General features: G+C 40.5%; 1 protein-coding gene across 3 annotated transcripts in view; it reads left to right on the top strand.

Moving 5' to 3' along the window:
- The window catches only part of sephs1 (selenophosphate synthetase 1), a 59,533-nt gene that overhangs the window by 6,931 nt on the left and 34,659 nt on the right, over positions 1-17,943 (top strand). For 2 of the 3 annotated variants that reach the window (XM_086010796.1, XM_086010797.1), the window contains exon 2: positions 17,309-17,412. In XM_086010796.1, the coding sequence (XP_085866922.1) occupies positions 17,309-17,412 (104 nt within the window). Of the gene's footprint in view, positions 1-2,649; positions 2,705-17,308; positions 17,413-17,943 lie in introns of those variants that run through there. The other variant, XM_086010798.1, reaches the window with a different exon arrangement.

Here is a 17,943-nt window from a genome sequence, read left to right as displayed (position 1 = left end):
ATACTCTGGTTTAATGTGCTGATACAAATACGTGCATAATTCATTGCTCCTGGATTTGCGGTTGGAGACGTACCTCCCGAGTACACCTCTGAACCGCGAAATATTTCCGTACTTGCCTCCTGGCTCCCCAGCTACGGAGAGTTTCCTTCTCGGGCCTGTAGGCATATGCCTGCGTAAAGGCCGACGGATCCCAGGGTCTCACGCGGTTCGCAAGCGTCCCTGGGATCACGTGGGCCCGGTCAACCAATCGAAAGGAGATTCCTGTGATGCTTGTGGGGATTCCATTTACGTACGGATTCCCCATAAGCATATTAGAAATCCCTAAATAAGAATTCACAGCACTTAAATAAAAATAAATGTTCCCATGTTCAAAATTAATTAAAAGACCCTTTAAGTATTTATAATATAAAAATTAAATTTTTTGAAAAATAAATTTAAACCTTTTAAAACGGACCAAAATTTACCTGAACTAATTTTAAATGTATGTGTATGTTTTAATCAATTTTATTTTAACCCTTGCGCTGGTAAAAGAAGGCCTTGCGCCTGCTTTTACCAGGCGTAAGGGTTTAGTGGGCATTCGCTGGGCAAATATCCCAACTCTGTGCCAGCAAAAGTGATTTTGTAGTGGCTGTAATGCAAAACTTGACAGATCGCAAGTTCCGGGTTTACGCGCGTGCGCAATGCATACGGAAACCCAGAACTTGCGGGATCTTTCTGAAGGCTCCCGACAGCGTACGCACATGAAACCACCATAATTTCAGGCCCATTGTTTCTAAGCCAGAGGTAGCAATGGTCTTTTTTATCATGATAAATTAAGAATCTTACAAAAAATACATTACTGGGAGGAAATGATCTAAAAGTGGTATTGTGCACATTAGAATATTATTGGAATTATAGAAAGAAAGCAAGTCTTGCATTTATATAGTGCCTTTCACAATGTCCAAAGCGCTTTATAGCCAATTAAATACTTTTGCAGTGTCGTCATTGTTGTAATGTAGGAAATGTGCGCACAGCATGATCCCACAAACAAATGAGAAAATGACCAGATCATCTGTTTTTTGGTGGTGTTGGTTGAGGGATCAATACTGGCCAGGACACTAGGGAGAACTCCCTGCACCTTGAACAGTGCCATGGGATCTTTTACATCCCTCGAGAAGGCCCAGCGGGGCCTTGGTTTATCGTCTCATCCAAAAGACAGCGTGTCTGGTGTTGCAGCGCTCCCTCAGTACTGCGTTGAAGTGTCAGCCAAGTCTCGAGTGGGACCTGACCCACAACCCGACTCGGGTGAGCGTGCTACCCACTGAGCCAAGGCTAACGCCCATAGTACGGAACCAAAAATCCAGGGATGCATTTGCTTTGCAAGTTTAGTGTTGATGGCAAGTTGTGAAATTGAATTTTTAAAAATCTGTTAATTTGTGGGCTAACCCTAGAAAATAGTCATGAAAGTTTCTGGATTGTTGTTAAAAACCCAGATATTTACGGGGATGGTAACCTGCTACCCCAAATTTTTTCTGACTCACATCTGACTTTACTGTGGTTGACTCTTACTGTGCTCAGCGCACCCAGGGACGGGCAATAAATCCTACCTTGGCCACGTTGCCCACATCCCAAGAACAAACTATATACTTTAAAATAAATAACACTTCTGTAATAGAAACCTGGAGTTGAGGGCTGACTGCTCTTCTCCAGGAAGTTTGGTTGCGATGTCCTGTCTCTGGATTTAGACTGCATTTGCACTATAACAATAGTTATAAAGTGGAAAACTGCTTTACATCAGTGCTACAGATGTAGTGTAAATGAACACTAACTTTGGTTCTTGGGTGCTCTGTTTGTACCCAAAAGTGCAAGAAAATTGGATGGTGACCATCGAGTCACTCGTCGTGCTCTTTCGTTGTCAATTCAGTTAAAGCCTTTAGGCCTTCCTTTGTATGTCTCAAACTTTCAAAGTTGTGTGCCCCAGTTGGTAAAGCCCTTCCTGAAGTCTTGCTCAATCAAATAAAACTGTTCAATATTGTATTTAATGGTTATTACCCTGTACTATTAGTCTGCAATTATGATCCAGCCATTCTTAATTGCTCATGTAAGTGCTTAGACAAGAGCACTGTCTTTTTAAGAAGATGAACAAAAATCAATCTGTTCGTAGACCCAAGACTTTCTGCAAGGTGCGCGGCTGGAGCTGCATTTGATCTTGTTTCCAATGATGCATGATAAGCTTTAAAACAATTTTATGCAAATGGTATGTAGTGCAGGACTAGCAGTAACCGTGAGACTGCTTGCGAGTCTGGGGAAATTCCATGCTGTCTAAGCCAGCCTTTTCTTGTGCTATGTGCCAAACACTATTAATTGTAATGGCGACTCAAATAGCAGCAATAAACGTATACAATTAAATAACTATAAATAATAAGCTTTTTGGTTTAAATCAGTGTAACCCAAGAACCCCTCTGTTCAGATCAAGTCTTCAAAACTTGGTGATTTATTGTTTAACACTCAGTACTGAAAATGCATTCTTTCAATTTGTCAGAGTACACTTTCTTTTAATAATTTTTACAATTAATAATACTGAATTATGTTTTTGAACTTCCTCCAAATTGAGGAATTTACAGCATGGAATCGTTATTTGCTTTTGATTCCAGCACTTGTAATCCCCAGAATTAATGGCTGCCAATCGATGTATGTTTGGACTGAGCACAGCCGGTTCTGCAAGGTGAGTAAATCTTGAAATATTTAGTCTGGTATTTACTTTTTTTGACGATAGGAAGACAAAGCACCAAAAAAAATGAGCAATTGATAAATTGACCAATCATTATAAGCCAAAATACTGGCCAAAAAATAAACATTGAAAACCGGAAAGCCAAGTGATTAAGACGTGTCTTCCTGCGTTTCCTTTTCCTCATTTCTTGTTTTTTTTCTTCTTCTCCCTTTCGGTCACTTTTGCTCTTTTTCCCACTCTATTTCTCATGCTCTCTCTCTTGGTCTTTCTCTCTCTCGGCCCAGCGTCGCACAAAGGATGGCTGTGTGGATCTGGTCCCAGAGCTGCTTCCACTAATGGAACCTAACACAAGTTGATGCCTTCAAAAATAGATGGGCGAAGGATAGAGGGGAAGAAAAACGTTTTCTGGCAATTGGTTACAGCAGCTCCATCCACCCTTGGTGATGTGTGAAGTAAAACGTCAGCATGTAAATGAAAACGTGTAAATTAGTTTATTGTATAGATAATGGCTTTAAAAAAAATCTTTCCCTTTTGTAGCTTGAAAATGTTCACAAAACCGGTTATAGAGTGATCCTATATGTAAATAAATGGGTGGAACCCCCCCCTTTTTCCCCCCTGAAGTTGAATTACCCCTTAGACACTGATACAGGCTGTAGGATGCCGCTTATATTTGGAATGTGTTGCTCACCTGCTGCTGAAACCCACATCCATGTCAATAAGTCAATGTGTCTGTTAAATAAGAATTCAGACCATTGTAGTGAAGGTGGCTTCAATTGTAAGGGATTTTTAGGGCTTGTATAACAGTTTTAATTTATTTTTAAAAATCGCTATCATTTTGGTCCACTAAAATATCATCTACTTTTGACTGGGTTTCTGTGGATCCGGGCTGTACTGAACATTTTGTCCTGGTCTTTAAATAAAGATGCAGATTTTTTTTTTTTAATATGCTGTTGGTTTACAAGACACTTTTGGAGGTGTTAAATGCAGCAATTGTGATCAAAGATCAATAATTTAACACACATTTTGCTTTGAAGGGCTTCCTTAATGTGGTAAATTCAGGACAATTCTGTAAGTTGAAGCAGATTCAATGTTGTAATACCACTCTAATTGGAAAAGGCCTTATTTATTTCTGGCATCAAGATGTTAGATTAGCATCTTTTTAATGCGCATTAGCGAGCTAGATTGGAGTGAAGCTCTATTGTGCTTTTTGGGTGCTAAATGGAAAGTGGTGATATAAGGGTTGCACTGTAAATTAATCACTTCATACAGACATTTTAATGAGTTTAATCTGCTTTTGCTTTTGAAATGAATGGTAGGGTGTTAAAAAGTGAACTTAGTTTTTCCAAGTATTTGCACCCCTGCTGCCCTTTGACTTCAAATATTATTCCTATTATTATCCTCTGGGCAGCAACATTATTATTAACAGCCACTGCTCGCACGCAGTTCTATTTCAGTATCGTATGATTTCTGTTAAGTTACTGGAGAGACCTGAATCTGTTCTGAAATAATGGATTTCTGTGATGCAAAGCAGTTCTGTACAGGCGTGAGAAGTTTCAAACTTTGACTACCTTCTCAAAGGAAGATACCATAGAGCATTGAGGAAAAGGGACTTTATAATGAACCCTTAGCAAAAGCCTTGTTAATTAGTGACTTAGTACTTGGCTGAACAGTAATTTCTAGTTCAGTGCCGGTAAAGTAATTATACATTACAGCACCATTCCCCGGCCACTGACTCCATTCCTTTCCCTGGCCACTGTTTGAGGCTAAATCAGACCGTTCGCAACCTTGGCGTCCTATTTGACTTTGTGATGAACTTCTGACCCCCATCACCAAGACTGCCTCCTTCCACCTCTGTAACATCGCCATCTCCGTCACTGCCTTAGCTCACCTGCTGCTGAAACCCACATCCATGCCTTTGTTACCTCTAGACTCGACTATTCCAACGCTCTCCCGGCCAGCCTTCCACCCTCCATAAACTCGAGTTCATTAAAAACTCTGCTGCCCGTATCCTAATTTGCGCCAATCACCCGTTCACCCATCATCCCTGTGATCGCTGACCTACATTGACTTTCCATCCAGCAGCACCTCGATTTATAAAAAATTTAAAAAAAATTCTCATCGTTTTTAAATCCTTGCATGGCCTTGTCCCTCCCTATCTCTGTAACCTCCTCGAGCTCTGCGCTCCTCCAATTCTGGCCTCTTGCGCATCCCCAATTTTAATTGCTTCACCATTGACAGCCATGCCTTCAGCTGCCTAAACCCTAAGCTCTGGAAATCCCTCCCCGAACCTCTTTACCTCTCTCCTCCTTTAAGCCGCTCCTTAAAACCTATCTCCTTATGTGACTCGGTGTCAAATTCTGTTTGCTAATGTTCCTATGAAGCGCCTTAAGGCATTGTACTATGTTAAAGGGGCTGTATAAATGCACGTTGCTGTACAGTTTCTCTTGCATTGCATTAGTATCAGGAGAGAAGAAAAAGACTATGGCCCAGAATTTGCAGTCAGAATGACGGCGAACTGGCAGCATTCGCCGTCATTCCGCATTTGAAACTGACCGCAACTTCAGGATTTGGCTGATTTGGGTAATCCTGAAATTGCGTTCTGTCATTGACAGCTGCAACACAGGCTGCGCTGGTCACCCCCACCACCACAGAGCCGGAAATCAGCCAAATCGGGGAAACTGACGAAAACTCCGGCTCTTCTGCAGTAATTACGCTGTTGAATTCCCCACTAAAAGTTAGACCCAAAGGGATTCGGTGTAACTGGGGTTTTGACAGCATTATTACTGCTAAGCAAATGTTATGGGCCTGGAAAACGAATCAAAATTTTGTGCAGTGTGAAATTTGTAACTTTAAAAAAAAAAAAAAAAAAAAACGTTTGTCCATCTTTATTTTGGGTTTGCCTGTGTGAGAGCCCCAATCTGTGTTTTGCTCTCTCTGACATTTTTAAAAAGTTAAAATTTTAAGAGCTTAAGACATCACAGTTCGTGCAAGTGGACCCCCGCTATACTTCGTTGATTTGAATTGAAGGTGGGAAAGCCCGAAGTTCTCAACGCAGGGATCGCGAGGTCCTTGTGTGGAGTGTCCTTCGGGGCCAGCCGCTGACCACAAATTCCGGGCCTATATTTTGTTACACAGTTGTCTATAAACAGTGCCTATCTCAATTTTTTTTTAAATTAATGGCTAGAATACTACTATTCCCCCGTAGAACTATTATTTACCTGGATTATAAACTTTTTGTACTGAAAATCTTTAGAAAGTAAAACCAATTTTGTTAAATTGTTGCGATTTATAAATTGCAGTCCATTGTCTTGGAACTTTCATTTCCTTAACTAGAATTATTGATCCATTTTGCTCTACATGAGTTCTCCGCTTGTGCCTTTTACAAAGCTGATCCCTTGAAGTATACCTCCTCTCATTTTAATGTGTTGATTTTAATTGCTAGTACGTCTAACTATCTAATACCACTTTTGGAATCCAGTTTAACTTTGCTTCACTTTGATCCTGTTTAGTCTTTTCTACGTCTTATGTTTTTAGGTTGACGATGTGATTTATTTTATTTATATATGTCATTGGGTTGCTAAAGTAAACTTTGCTAACAACAATCAAAAAATGTTTTTCCAATTTTGTGAGGTTTTCCCTTCATTATAATTGGTCTGATTCCGTATCTTCAAATGCTGAATGTGGAGAAATGTGAAGTTATCCACTTTGGTTGGCAAAATAGAAAAGCAGAGTATCTTTTTAAATGGTGAGAGATTGGGAAATGTTGGTGTTTAGAGGGACCTGGGTGTCCTGGTACACGAATCGTTGAAAGTTAACATGCAGGTACAGCAAGCAATTAGGAAAGCAAATGGTATGTTGGCCTTTATTATAAGAGGATTTGAGTATAAGAGTAAAGCTGTCTTACTGTAATTATATAGGGCCCTGGTGAGACCACACCTGGAGTATTGTGTACAGTTTTGGTCTCCTTACCTAAGGAAGGATATACTTCCCATAGAGGGAGTGCAACAAAGGTTCACCAGACTGGTTCCTGGGATGGGCGGATTGTCCCATGAGACGAGATTGAGTAGACTAGGCCTATATTCTCTGGAGTTTAGAAGAATGAGAGGTGATCTAAGAACATAAGAAATAGGAGCAGGAGTCGACCATTCGGCCCCTCGAGCTTTCTCCGCCATTCAATAAGATCATGGCTGATCTGATCTTGGCCTCAACTCCACTTTCCTGCCCGCTCCCCATAACCCTCGACTCCCCTATAGTTCAAAAATCAATCTCCACCTTAAATATATTCACTGACTCCGCCTCCACAGCTCCCTGGGGCAGAGAATTCCAAAGATTCACGACCCTCTGAGAAGAAATTCCTCCTCATCTCCGTTTTAAATGGGTGACCCCTTATTCTGAAACTATGCCCCCCCTCGTTCTAGATTCCTCCACGAGTGGAAACATCCTCTCAGCAGCCACCCTGTCGAGCCCCCTCAGAATCTTGTATGTTTCAGTAAGATCACCTCTCATTCTTCTAAACTCCAATGAGTATAACTCATTGAAACATACAAAATTCCTGCAGGTCTTGACAGGCTAGATGCAGGGAGGGTGTTTCCCCTGGCTGGGGAGTCTAGAACCAGGGGTCACAGTCTCACAATAAGGGGTCAGCCATTTAGGACTGAGAGGAGGAGAAATTTCTTCACTCAGAGGGTGGTGAATCTTTGGAATTCTCTACCCCAGAGGGCTGTGGAGGCTCAGTCGTTGAGTATATTCAAGACAGAGATCGATAGATTTCTGAATATTAAGGGAATCGAAGGATATGGGGATAGAGCAGGAAAGTGGAGATGAGGTAGACGATCAGCCATGATCTTATTGAATGCCGGAGCAGGCTCTACCTACTCCTGCTCCTATTTCTTATGTTCTTATGCAATACTGTCTCAATAACATCGCTTGGGATTCATGCTAAACTTAACCAGTGGTGAGTCCTTTTCATCCTCTGGGCTTCTTTTATTATTGGATGAGCTGAAGGCTGTAGCTTTATTTGTTTTTCTGCCTACGCACGTTGTGTTATGAACTAACTGCCTTAAACAAATTCTCAATTTGCTAAATACTGTAAAATGTTAAACTCCCCACTGTGCAGCCTGATATAAGGTGATGTTTTTTGCAGCCAGAAATACCCATCGTGAGTTTCTGATTTTTAGCTTGTGTTTTTTTACCTTGGAGACTGAATGCAGATAAACATTATGCTCCTTCTACTGCTCAGTTCAGATTATCAGTGTTAAAAGCTGTGTGCCTGCCCTCTGAGCAGTAGAACTATTTTTCCCTGCAGGGCAACTTTTATGTTCATAGTTTTCTGCAGCCGAAATATATATTGGGAGAACAACTTTCACAGCTATATGATGCAATTACAATCGCAAAGTTGCTGCTAAAATTCAAATCTCCTTTATGCCCATGGTCTACAATTTTGTTGAATGATGCATACAAATAGTTTCTTGTATAATTACGTATAACTAAGTGATACCCAATGTGCCTGTTAAGTTATTGAGCCTAGTAAAATTGTTTACAAGTGCAATAAAAACATATTATTGAAGAACAGAGGTAAAATTAAGTGAGGAAGTGAAGATTGTAAAAATGTAAAATGTGCATGAAGTGATGAAATAATCAGCTTAGTGGTCAGTACTACTTATTGATGCGTTGCATCTTAAAAGTGCTGCTTATTGTATGTACAGGAAACTCTTTTAACCGGGACCGGCGTGGTGCCGGTTTATCAAAAAGTCCGGATTACAGAGAGGTGTTGTAAAAGGTACGAGAGCCACAGATCCAGGCGTCCCTGTTGCTATGCAACAGGTGCAGGAACCCCGGCCACAAGATCCAGGTGTCCCTGTTGCTATGCAACAGGTACAAGAACCCCACTTACAGGGCCACAGATTCAGGAACAGCCACTGATATGAAGTAAAACTTACCTGAACCTACTCCTGAATTTTGCCGGTTAACAGAGATTTCCGGTTATTTAGGTGCTGGTAAATCGAGAGTTTCCTGTATGTCTGATATAGTTAATTGAAATGATGGTCTTGCATCACAGATGAACAGCGTTGGGATGTAGCTCAGAATTAGCCAGTCTTTTGATTCTTGAACACTTTCTCTGATGGGCATCACAGTAATTCTTTTATCTTGGACCAGAATCAGTGAATTTATTTTCTTGAAATAAGAATGGCTAGGTGTTTTGCATTTTGGGAATATAAATTTGGGAACTAGAAAAGTAATTTATCCGGGTAAGCGTGTCATTGCTGAGCAAAAGGCTATATGTTTCGACCTTGGACAGTATCAGTATCAAGCGCTCAGAAGTCCAGCTATATGTAACTAGATGCGTGATAAAGTCACACCTTTGCCGAGCATCTCCTTATTGCATTGATGTGTATATGCTTCCGTTTCCCAAATCAGTCATTCTCAGTCCCTGCCAATACCTGGGCAGTTTTATGCTGTGTGCCTTTGACTAGTTGGAACTGGGTTAAAAATGCCCAGTTATTTTCATTTTTTGCCCAACGGATAATTTAGCTTCATCTCTGCCGCCTGACCTGGATTTTAATAACCAGTATGCAAACCAAATGTATCACTCAGTTTCCAGATTTTCTAATATTGCAGTTGTGATCAATGATCTGTCAAATACAAATGTGGCTTTTTACCCAATTTAATGTGTAGTAATTCCACTGCCCTGGCAAGAGTGGTTTTGCTTGCATTTGGCTGAACATACTGCATCTCCTTCCACCTGCGACTTTACTATGTATCCCAGGTAGTGCATGATACAGTACATAAAAGATGAAATAGGTGATCATCAATGCACGTTTGAAAAGAGGATGCTACAATTTTAAAGATAAATGTGTATTCTTCTATCACTCTTATTGAACTGAAGACTAGGCAGAGAAAGAGAAATAAAGGTCAAAACACTTTTATAAATATTCTTTTAATACTCAAAATAATAGCCAAGTAGAAATAATGTTTGTAGCATATTTCTTCCTGATCAACTAAATAAATGGGGATAATGCTTTGAAGTTGCAAGCAAAAATGAGTCTACCCATCTTGGTTTTTTTTTCATATAGTGATCTTCTGTGGTATTGCTTGTGGACCAAAAGACTGACTTTGTGTAATTGTGTCTCTGCTTCTCTCCACCTCATTCTTTGTCTTTCTGATGTCCTCCAATTTCTTTTGATGGCTCTTTCTGTATATATTTTTTAATTTTCTCGTCGCCTATTTATTTTGGCTCTCATTTTCCCTTTGTGGGAATCTCTCCTTGTCTCTACTCTCATATATGCCTTGTGCTTTCTCTATTCGTATTTCTTTTATTTTGTCTGCCATTCTATATGCCTCTTGCACTTTCCCTTTATCTCTCTCTGTCTGTTTTATTTTCTCGGCTCATTCTAGGGGAGTTGAGCAGCAGACTGATGCTTGGTTCAGGATTGGGGAAGTAGGTCATTCTTAACTGTACAAGTGATAATGCATTGTCACGTTGCTAGCATGGATCAATCAGATCTATGGGACAACTATGGACACTTTTAATTAGAGCCAAATTATTTGAATAGTATGAATCGATGAATAATGTCAGTATTGTAAATTTTTGTATAAACAGCCAATAGAATAAATGTTATTGTAAAAACAACCCAAGGGTCCCAGACCTGAAACGTTAGCTCTGTTTCTCTCTCCACGGATGCTGCCTGGCCTGCTGAGTATTTCCAGCATTTTCTGTTGTTATCAGATTTCCAGCATCCGCAGTATTTTGCAATTAGATTAATAAATATAAAATTGATAGCAGATCTGCGCAAATATTCAGTAAGTTAGAGGTTATAAGAAATAGGAGCAGGAGTCGGCCATTTGGCCCCTCGAGCCTGCTCCGCCATTCAATAAGATCATGGCTGATCTTCGACCTCATCGTCACTTTCCCGCCCGATCCCCATATCCCTTGATTCCCCTAGAGTCCAAAAATCTATCGATCTCGGCCTTGAATATACTCGACGACTGAGCCTCCACAGCCCTCTGGGGTAGAGAATTCCAAAGATTCACCACCCGCTGAGTGAAGAAATTCCTCCTCATCTCAGTCTTAAATGGCCGACCCCTTATCCTGAGACTGTGCCCCCTAGTTCTAGACTCTCCAGCCAGGAGAAACAACCTCTCAGCATCTACCCTGTCAATCCCCTTCAGAATCTTGTATGTTTCAATGAGATCACCTCTCATTCTTCTAAACTCCAGAGAGTATAGGCCCATTTTACACAATCTCTCCTCATAGGACAGCCCTCTCATCCCAGGAATCAATCTAGTGAACCTTCGTTGCACCGCCTACAAGGCAAGTATATCCTTCCTTAGGTAAGGAGACCAAAACTGTGCACAGTACTCCAGGTGTGGTCTCACCAAGGCCCTGTACAATTGTAGCAAGACTTCCTCACTCTTATACTCCAACCCCCTTGCAATAAAGGCCAACATGCCATTTGCTTTCCTTATTACTTGCTGTACCTGCATGCTAGCTTTCTGTGTTTCTTGCACGAGGACACCCAAATCTCTCTGAACACCAACATTTGAAAGTTTCTCACCATTTAAAAAATATTCTGTTTTTCTATTCTTCCTACCAAAGTGAATAATCTCACATTTCCCTACATTATACTTCCATCTGCCACCTTCCTGCCTACTCACTTAGTCTATCTATATCCCTTTGCAGACTTTGTGTTCTCCTCACAGCTTACTGTCCCACCTAGCTTTGTATCATCAGCAAGCTTGGATACATTACACTCGGTCCCTTCATCTAGGCCATTAATGTAGATTGTAAATAGCTGAGGCTTCTGCTGTTGGACAGGAGAGAGCGCACATCTCCACTGAAGGGATTTGGAAAGAAGTTTGTAAGAAATCTCCTCAGATGGTACAAGAAGTGTTTTTTGTTTGGTTCGTGGAAAATCATAACGGCCAAGAATTTCCTGCATCAGCAATATTTGTGACGAGCACCATAAATTAGACCGTTGTGCCCCCCAGCCCTCCAGTGGCATATTTACACCAAGATTTGCTGGGAAATTAATTAGAATAGGCCAGAGTGAGCATAGCAGCGAATGAGAAGTGACGCAGCCAGTGACCTGTATCTGCAGGGAGAGGGTGTCAGTCTTACCCACCACATGCACTTTGGTGTCGGAGTCTGTACCACTTTGAGAAAAGAGTATCTCCCCACTATTAAATGAACCTGCCACTATGGGAGTCAAAAAATGCAACTGTTTATTAGTTTGGATTTGGCATGCCCCCTTTCAAAAGCGAGAACCAAGGTCTACAGCGAGTCTGCAGGGTAGTACACAGTGGGGCACTATCCAAGTTAAATGCCATATTACATGTTAGGTGGTCAGCATTACAATACAAATGTTATTAACGTGATATTTCACTGGACTTTTTTAACTTGCGCTATGTATATATACACATACAGGTTCTGGATGTTGTGTGCGCACTACGACTTCAAGCCAGATTTGATGCTTCATGTGTTGCAGTATATTTCATTAGAATTTAATTTAAAGAACTTAAGCAGCTGTCAAAAAATCCATAACGCAAGATAAACTGCAAATTTAATAAAATTAACCTATGTGGATAACTTCAAATGCTTACAAATAGGCATTTAGTCTGGCACTGTAATCTGTGCCTCCCTACATCAGAACCATACCCAACAGATTCCAATAATGCTCCTATATTAGTTGTGGGCTAAAAGCAATTCCTGATTAAATCAGTGAATGGAAAAACCTGTGTTTCATTTAGTTAAATTGGCCCTAGTGCTTCGAATAACTGGTAAAGAAAATGTTACAAACGATAATGCCACTAACTATTTTTGCTAGCTTTAAGGTTTACTCTTTAGAATGGTAATTACCATCAAACCTTTGGTTTCCAAGACTTTGCAAACTTTCAGAAATAAACCAGAACTCTTAGTATTTGGAAATGCAAATCACATAATTTACTTTTATCGTTCTCACTGGGAGAAGTTTGTTAAAATAATCCCAAATTTTCCAAAAAAATCTGCACAGTTTGCACGAAGGTGAGATTCCTGTGATTTGATTATACCAAACATACTGAGCCCACCAGCACCACTCTGCAATGGCCTTAAATGGCAGTGGTGATCACAGTAGCGTTAATTCAGCAAGTTCATGATTGCCATTGATTTTAATGGGGGCTGGGCTATGATCATTAGCTGGTTCGGTGAGGGAAATGGCGGAGCGGCACATGGGTCCCAGGAAATTATGGCGTGGTGTATAATTTCCTGGGACTTCTGCGCCGTAAAATGGTCCCTTCAACTTAGATGCACCATTACTATTTTCTCCAGGAAATTCTGGGCCATTGTGTTTCTCTTGCCTATTGCAAATACTTGCATACATGAATAAATAATTGTTGCAGTTATGTAAATAAATCTGAATGTTCTGTTTCCTATAACTATCCTTTGGTTTAGGGTGTGGGTTTTAAAGTGAATGTCACAAAAAAGTTTTTGAGTCATACAGTCCCTACCTTCAATTGTGATTTTTATTTTTGAGCCCTTTTTTTGGGGTAAGGATATCTATGGGTTTGGATCAAAGACAGGTAAATGGAATTGAGGTACGTGATCTGATTAAATGGCGGAACATGCTTGAGGTGCTGAATGGCTCATAGCAGCAGGAGTAGGCCAATCAGGTGTAAGTTTGATGTGTACTTTGCATATCGCGCATGATACCTGAAGTGTGGCATGAAACGTGCGCTAGACATAATTTTTATCTCCAGTAAATTGATTTCAAGGTATATGCACATATTGACCAACAAAAAGAATGATGTGTTTGAAAAGCTTGTGGTTTTATATCCTTTATACAAGCTTCTGTGTTCTGATTGTATGCCTATCTTTAGCTTTTGCTTTACCTGGAATCATAGAATCTTACAGCACAGCCATTTGGCCTGTCGTGCTTGTGCTGGCTCTTTGAAAGCGCTGTCCCACACCCCAGCTTTTTCCTTAACTCTGCAAATGACTCTTCTTGCTCTCGAGACAAAGAAGGTTCACTCGGTTAATCCCGGGGATGAGGGGATGGACATATGAGGAGAGGTTGAGTAGATTGGGACTCTACTCATTGGAGTTCAGAAGAATGAGAGGCGATCTTATTGAAACATATAAGATTGTGAAGGGGTTGGATCGGGTGGATGCGGGGAGGATGTTCCCGATGACGAGTGAAACTAGAACTAGGGGGCATAGTCTTAGAATAAGGGGCTGCTCTTTCAAAACTGAGATGAGGAGGAACTACTTCACTCAGGGTGGTAGGTCCATGGAATATGCTGCCCCAAAAAGCTGTAGAAGCTACATCATTACATAAATTTAAAACAGAAATAGACAGTTTCCTAGAAGTAAAGGGAATTAAGGGTTACGGGGAGCGGGCAGGAATTTGGACATGAGTCTAGGTTCGGATCGGTCATGGCCCTGTGGGTAGCGGAGCGGGCCCAAGGGCCGTGTAGCCTGATCCTGCTCCTATTTCGTGTGTCTAATTCTGTTAGATTCAGGAGATGGTTCTGTGATAGTGGATTGGCGGTTAGGATCAGATCAGCCATGATCTTATTGAATGGCGGAGCAGGCTCGAGGGGCCGATTGGCCTACTCCTCCTATTTCTTATGTTCTTATGTTCAAGTACATGTCCAATTGCCTTTTGAAAGTTACTATGGCATTTGATTCCACCACACTTTCAGGTAGTGCATCTTTACAGCCCTTTGTGTGATGAGATGTCCCCTCTAGCTCTTTTTGCCAATTATTTTAAATCTCTGGCCAACCCAATTGCCAGAGGAAATAGTTTCTCCCTACTTGCTCTATCAAAACCCCTCATAATTTTGAATGCCTCTATTAGGTCTCCCCTTTATCTTTTCTGTGCGAAGGAGATCAGTCCCAGCTTCTCCAATCTCTCCGCCTAACTGAACTCCCTCATTCCTGGTAAACCTCCTCTGTACCCTCTCTAGGACCTTGCCTCGCACCAAGTCCCGTTAACCCATCATCCCTGTGCTCCCTGACCTACATTGCCTCCCGGTTAAGCAATGCCTCAATTTTAAAATTCTCGCCCTTGTTTTCAAATTTCTCCATACTCTTGTCCCTCCCTATCTCTCTAACCTTTTCCAGCCCTACAACTCTGAGATACCTGTTCTCTAATTCTGGCCTCTTGCACATCCCCCGATTTTAATCGCTCCACTATTGGTGGCCGTGCCTTCAGCTGCCGAGGCCCCAAGTTCTGGAATTCCCTCCCTAAACCTCTTTGCCTCGCTACCTCTTTCCTCCTTTTAAGATGCAGCTTAAAACCAACCTCTTTGACCAAGCTTTTGGTCACCTGCCCTAATAGCCCCTTATGTGGCTCAGTGTCAAATTTTGTTTGATAATCGCTTCTGTGAAGTGCCTTGGGATGTTTAACTACGTTAAAGGCACTATATAAATGCAAGTGGTTGTTGTTGACATCCTTCCTAAAGTGGTGCCCAGAATTGTACACAATACTCCAGCTGAGGCTTAACCAGTAATTTGTAAAGATTTAGCACAACTTCCTTGTTTTTGTATTCAGTGCCCCTATTTACAAAGCCAAGTATCCCATTAGCTTTCTTAACTGTCTGATCAACTTGCCCTGCCACCTTCAATGATTTGTGAATATGCACCCCCAGGTCCCTCTGCTCTTGCACCGCCCTCAAAATAATTTAATTATACTGCCTCTCCATCTTGTTCCTCCCAAAGTGCAGCACTTCACACTTATCCACATTAAATTGCATCCGACGTGTGTCTGCCCCCCTTGCCAGTCTGTATGTCCTCCTGAAGCCTGCGACTGTCCTTTTAACTATTTACTACATTGCTAGTGAACAGGATAGTAGCAGTCTTCAGGAGGATATAGGCAGACAACTAACAAATCTGGCCAAATGGAGAGGTTTAATTTTAGCTTTCATTGAATAGTGACCTCTTTACTTTTGTTTTGTCTGATTTTAATCAGACTTGGATTACAATAATAACGGGATCTCTTTTGAAGTTAATAAAGCGACTGGTAACCTATTGCTGTGAAAATTAGAACATTTGAGTAATACTAGAAATTGTTTATAGGCCCACAGTGTTTAACTGGAATGTGCAAATTGGCAACAACTTTATTTTTTCATTAATACAAGTTATTTTACCCCTCTGTTGTAGTTTCCTACTTGTAATGGACTAATTTCTTCGCCTGGAGAATGGCCAGGTCCTAATCTGTCAGTGTTGCTCTTAAACTCATTCAGTTTATAGGTTACCATCTTTTCCCCCCACATGCCATTTCTTGGTTTACTTTCCACTGATGATACGACCAAGATCGGGAATTTGCCAAGAAGAAGAATGCAGCCATGCCGCTGCGTCTTACTGTTTTATGGCATTAAATCACTAATGCATTTTGCAACTTGGTGACTTCTTTTTCAGTACAGTTGCATGTTGCAGCCCTTGTATAGAAAACCTCTTATTTAAAATGCAATTCTGCTGCACAAATAAAATTGGGCTCTGTAGGGTTATGATGCCAATAATCGTGTTGTATATGATAAACCCATGTAGAGTGCTGGCTAGATACTGTACAACACTTTCTGAATGGATGCAATTTCTCCTGGTAGTTAGCTATAGATTATTACTCAAATGTGTCATTTTTGTGTCCACATATTGATTGCTGCACTAGATAGACTAAGAGCAAATTTCAAAATGGTAACCATCGTGTTGCTTTAAGGAACTAGACCTTCTCAAACACCAGGATTTGTTGATATGATCTAGATTATCTGGTCCAAGTGAAAACAGCAAATGTATTCTCGAGATGACCACATTTTGAATGGGCAGGGGCAATGTCAGCACTTCAGTGACGATGTGGTGTATTTATTATCCAACGGCTGTTGAGTAACTGCATCTACCGCTGTCCTTGCATATACTTGTGGTGTAAATTGCACATAGACCATGATTTTTTTCCCCATGACTATCTGAAATGTACCTTTTTAAATATCTTCCCACTCCAGAGAATTTCTGGGTTCTCCTTGTATGTACTTTCAAAATGTTATTTGTTTGTAAATAAAACAAATTTAATGAATATTTTTTGAGCTTTTGTAATACTTTTATATTTCAACCAATGCCACCAAAATAAATCACTGGTCATTTATCTATGTGGAGCTTTGTTGAGTGTAAATTGTCTGCCTCATTTGCCTAAATAAACAGCAAAAGTAATCCATTGGCTATATTACGTTTTGGGACTTTGAGGTGAGCGGCACTATCCAAGTGCAAGTTTCTATGTGAACATCTGTCCCTGTTGTGCTCCTGGTTGAGGTATGGTTAGTGCTTTTACCATATAACAGTAAGTTGTATAAGATGCTTCTGTTTCTATTTTGCTTTATTTTATAAACTCCTCTACAAAAAAATGTTTTTCTAAAAGTCTAAATTTACTGTGAATACAACAGAAATTCTTGGCACAAAGACAGCTTGTGCTGAGCCGAGTGAAGTGCAGTGTTTCATGGTAACTTCAGGCACTTGTGATACAACTTGATTTCCACAGATGTTTGTACTTTTACTTCCAAAGTGAATATTGTGTTATAGTCCTTTTGAGATGTTTGTTTTTGTTCTTTTTAATAAAGCTTTGTTAATGTTTGCAGGTATTGGGATGGATACGTGCGTTATTCCCTTAAGACATGGTGGTCTTTCTCTGGTTCAGACAACCGATTATTTTTATCCTATTGTTGATGATCCTTATATGATGGTGAGAGAATGTTCATGTATTGTATATAATGAGCAACATTAAAAGGATTGAGGTCACTCATTAGACAAAGCACAGACGTTTACTACTTCTATTCATTTACTGTTAGATGTACATGGTAGAAAATATTCTGTCACATTTCACAAAAACTGCTAATGAAATTTAAAACCACATACTTATTGTGTGTGTGTGTGCTTTGTGCTCGTGCTTTGGCATTTTAAGCACCATGATTATTATGACCAGCCATGTTTTGTTTATGCTATACAGTGCTCAAAATACTGAGCTTGCAACTTCTATTTGGCCTGCTACTAATGGTACTGTGAACTATTAGTGGATGACTTTAAAAAAAAAAAAAATAATATATCTGACCTATTTTCCTTGTAATCAGAAGTGCCAGTTTTAGCTGTAACTGTCAAGTGCCCTGTGATTTGTACAACAGTTCACATTTGTGGTGGATTTCATTTTATCTGAGACACCTCCCTATAGAAAGGATGATCAATGTAATTCAAAACATTCGACCTCTATTTTCGGTCA

The sequence above is a fragment of the Somniosus microcephalus genome, chromosome 17 (genome assembly GCF_052327205.1).
Source record: "Somniosus microcephalus isolate GS21.2 chromosome 17, FLI_Smic_1.0, whole genome shotgun sequence".
Lineage (NCBI taxonomy): Eukaryota > Metazoa > Chordata > Chondrichthyes > Squaliformes > Somniosidae > Somniosus > Somniosus microcephalus.
This window is presented reverse-complemented; position numbering and strand designations above follow the sequence as displayed.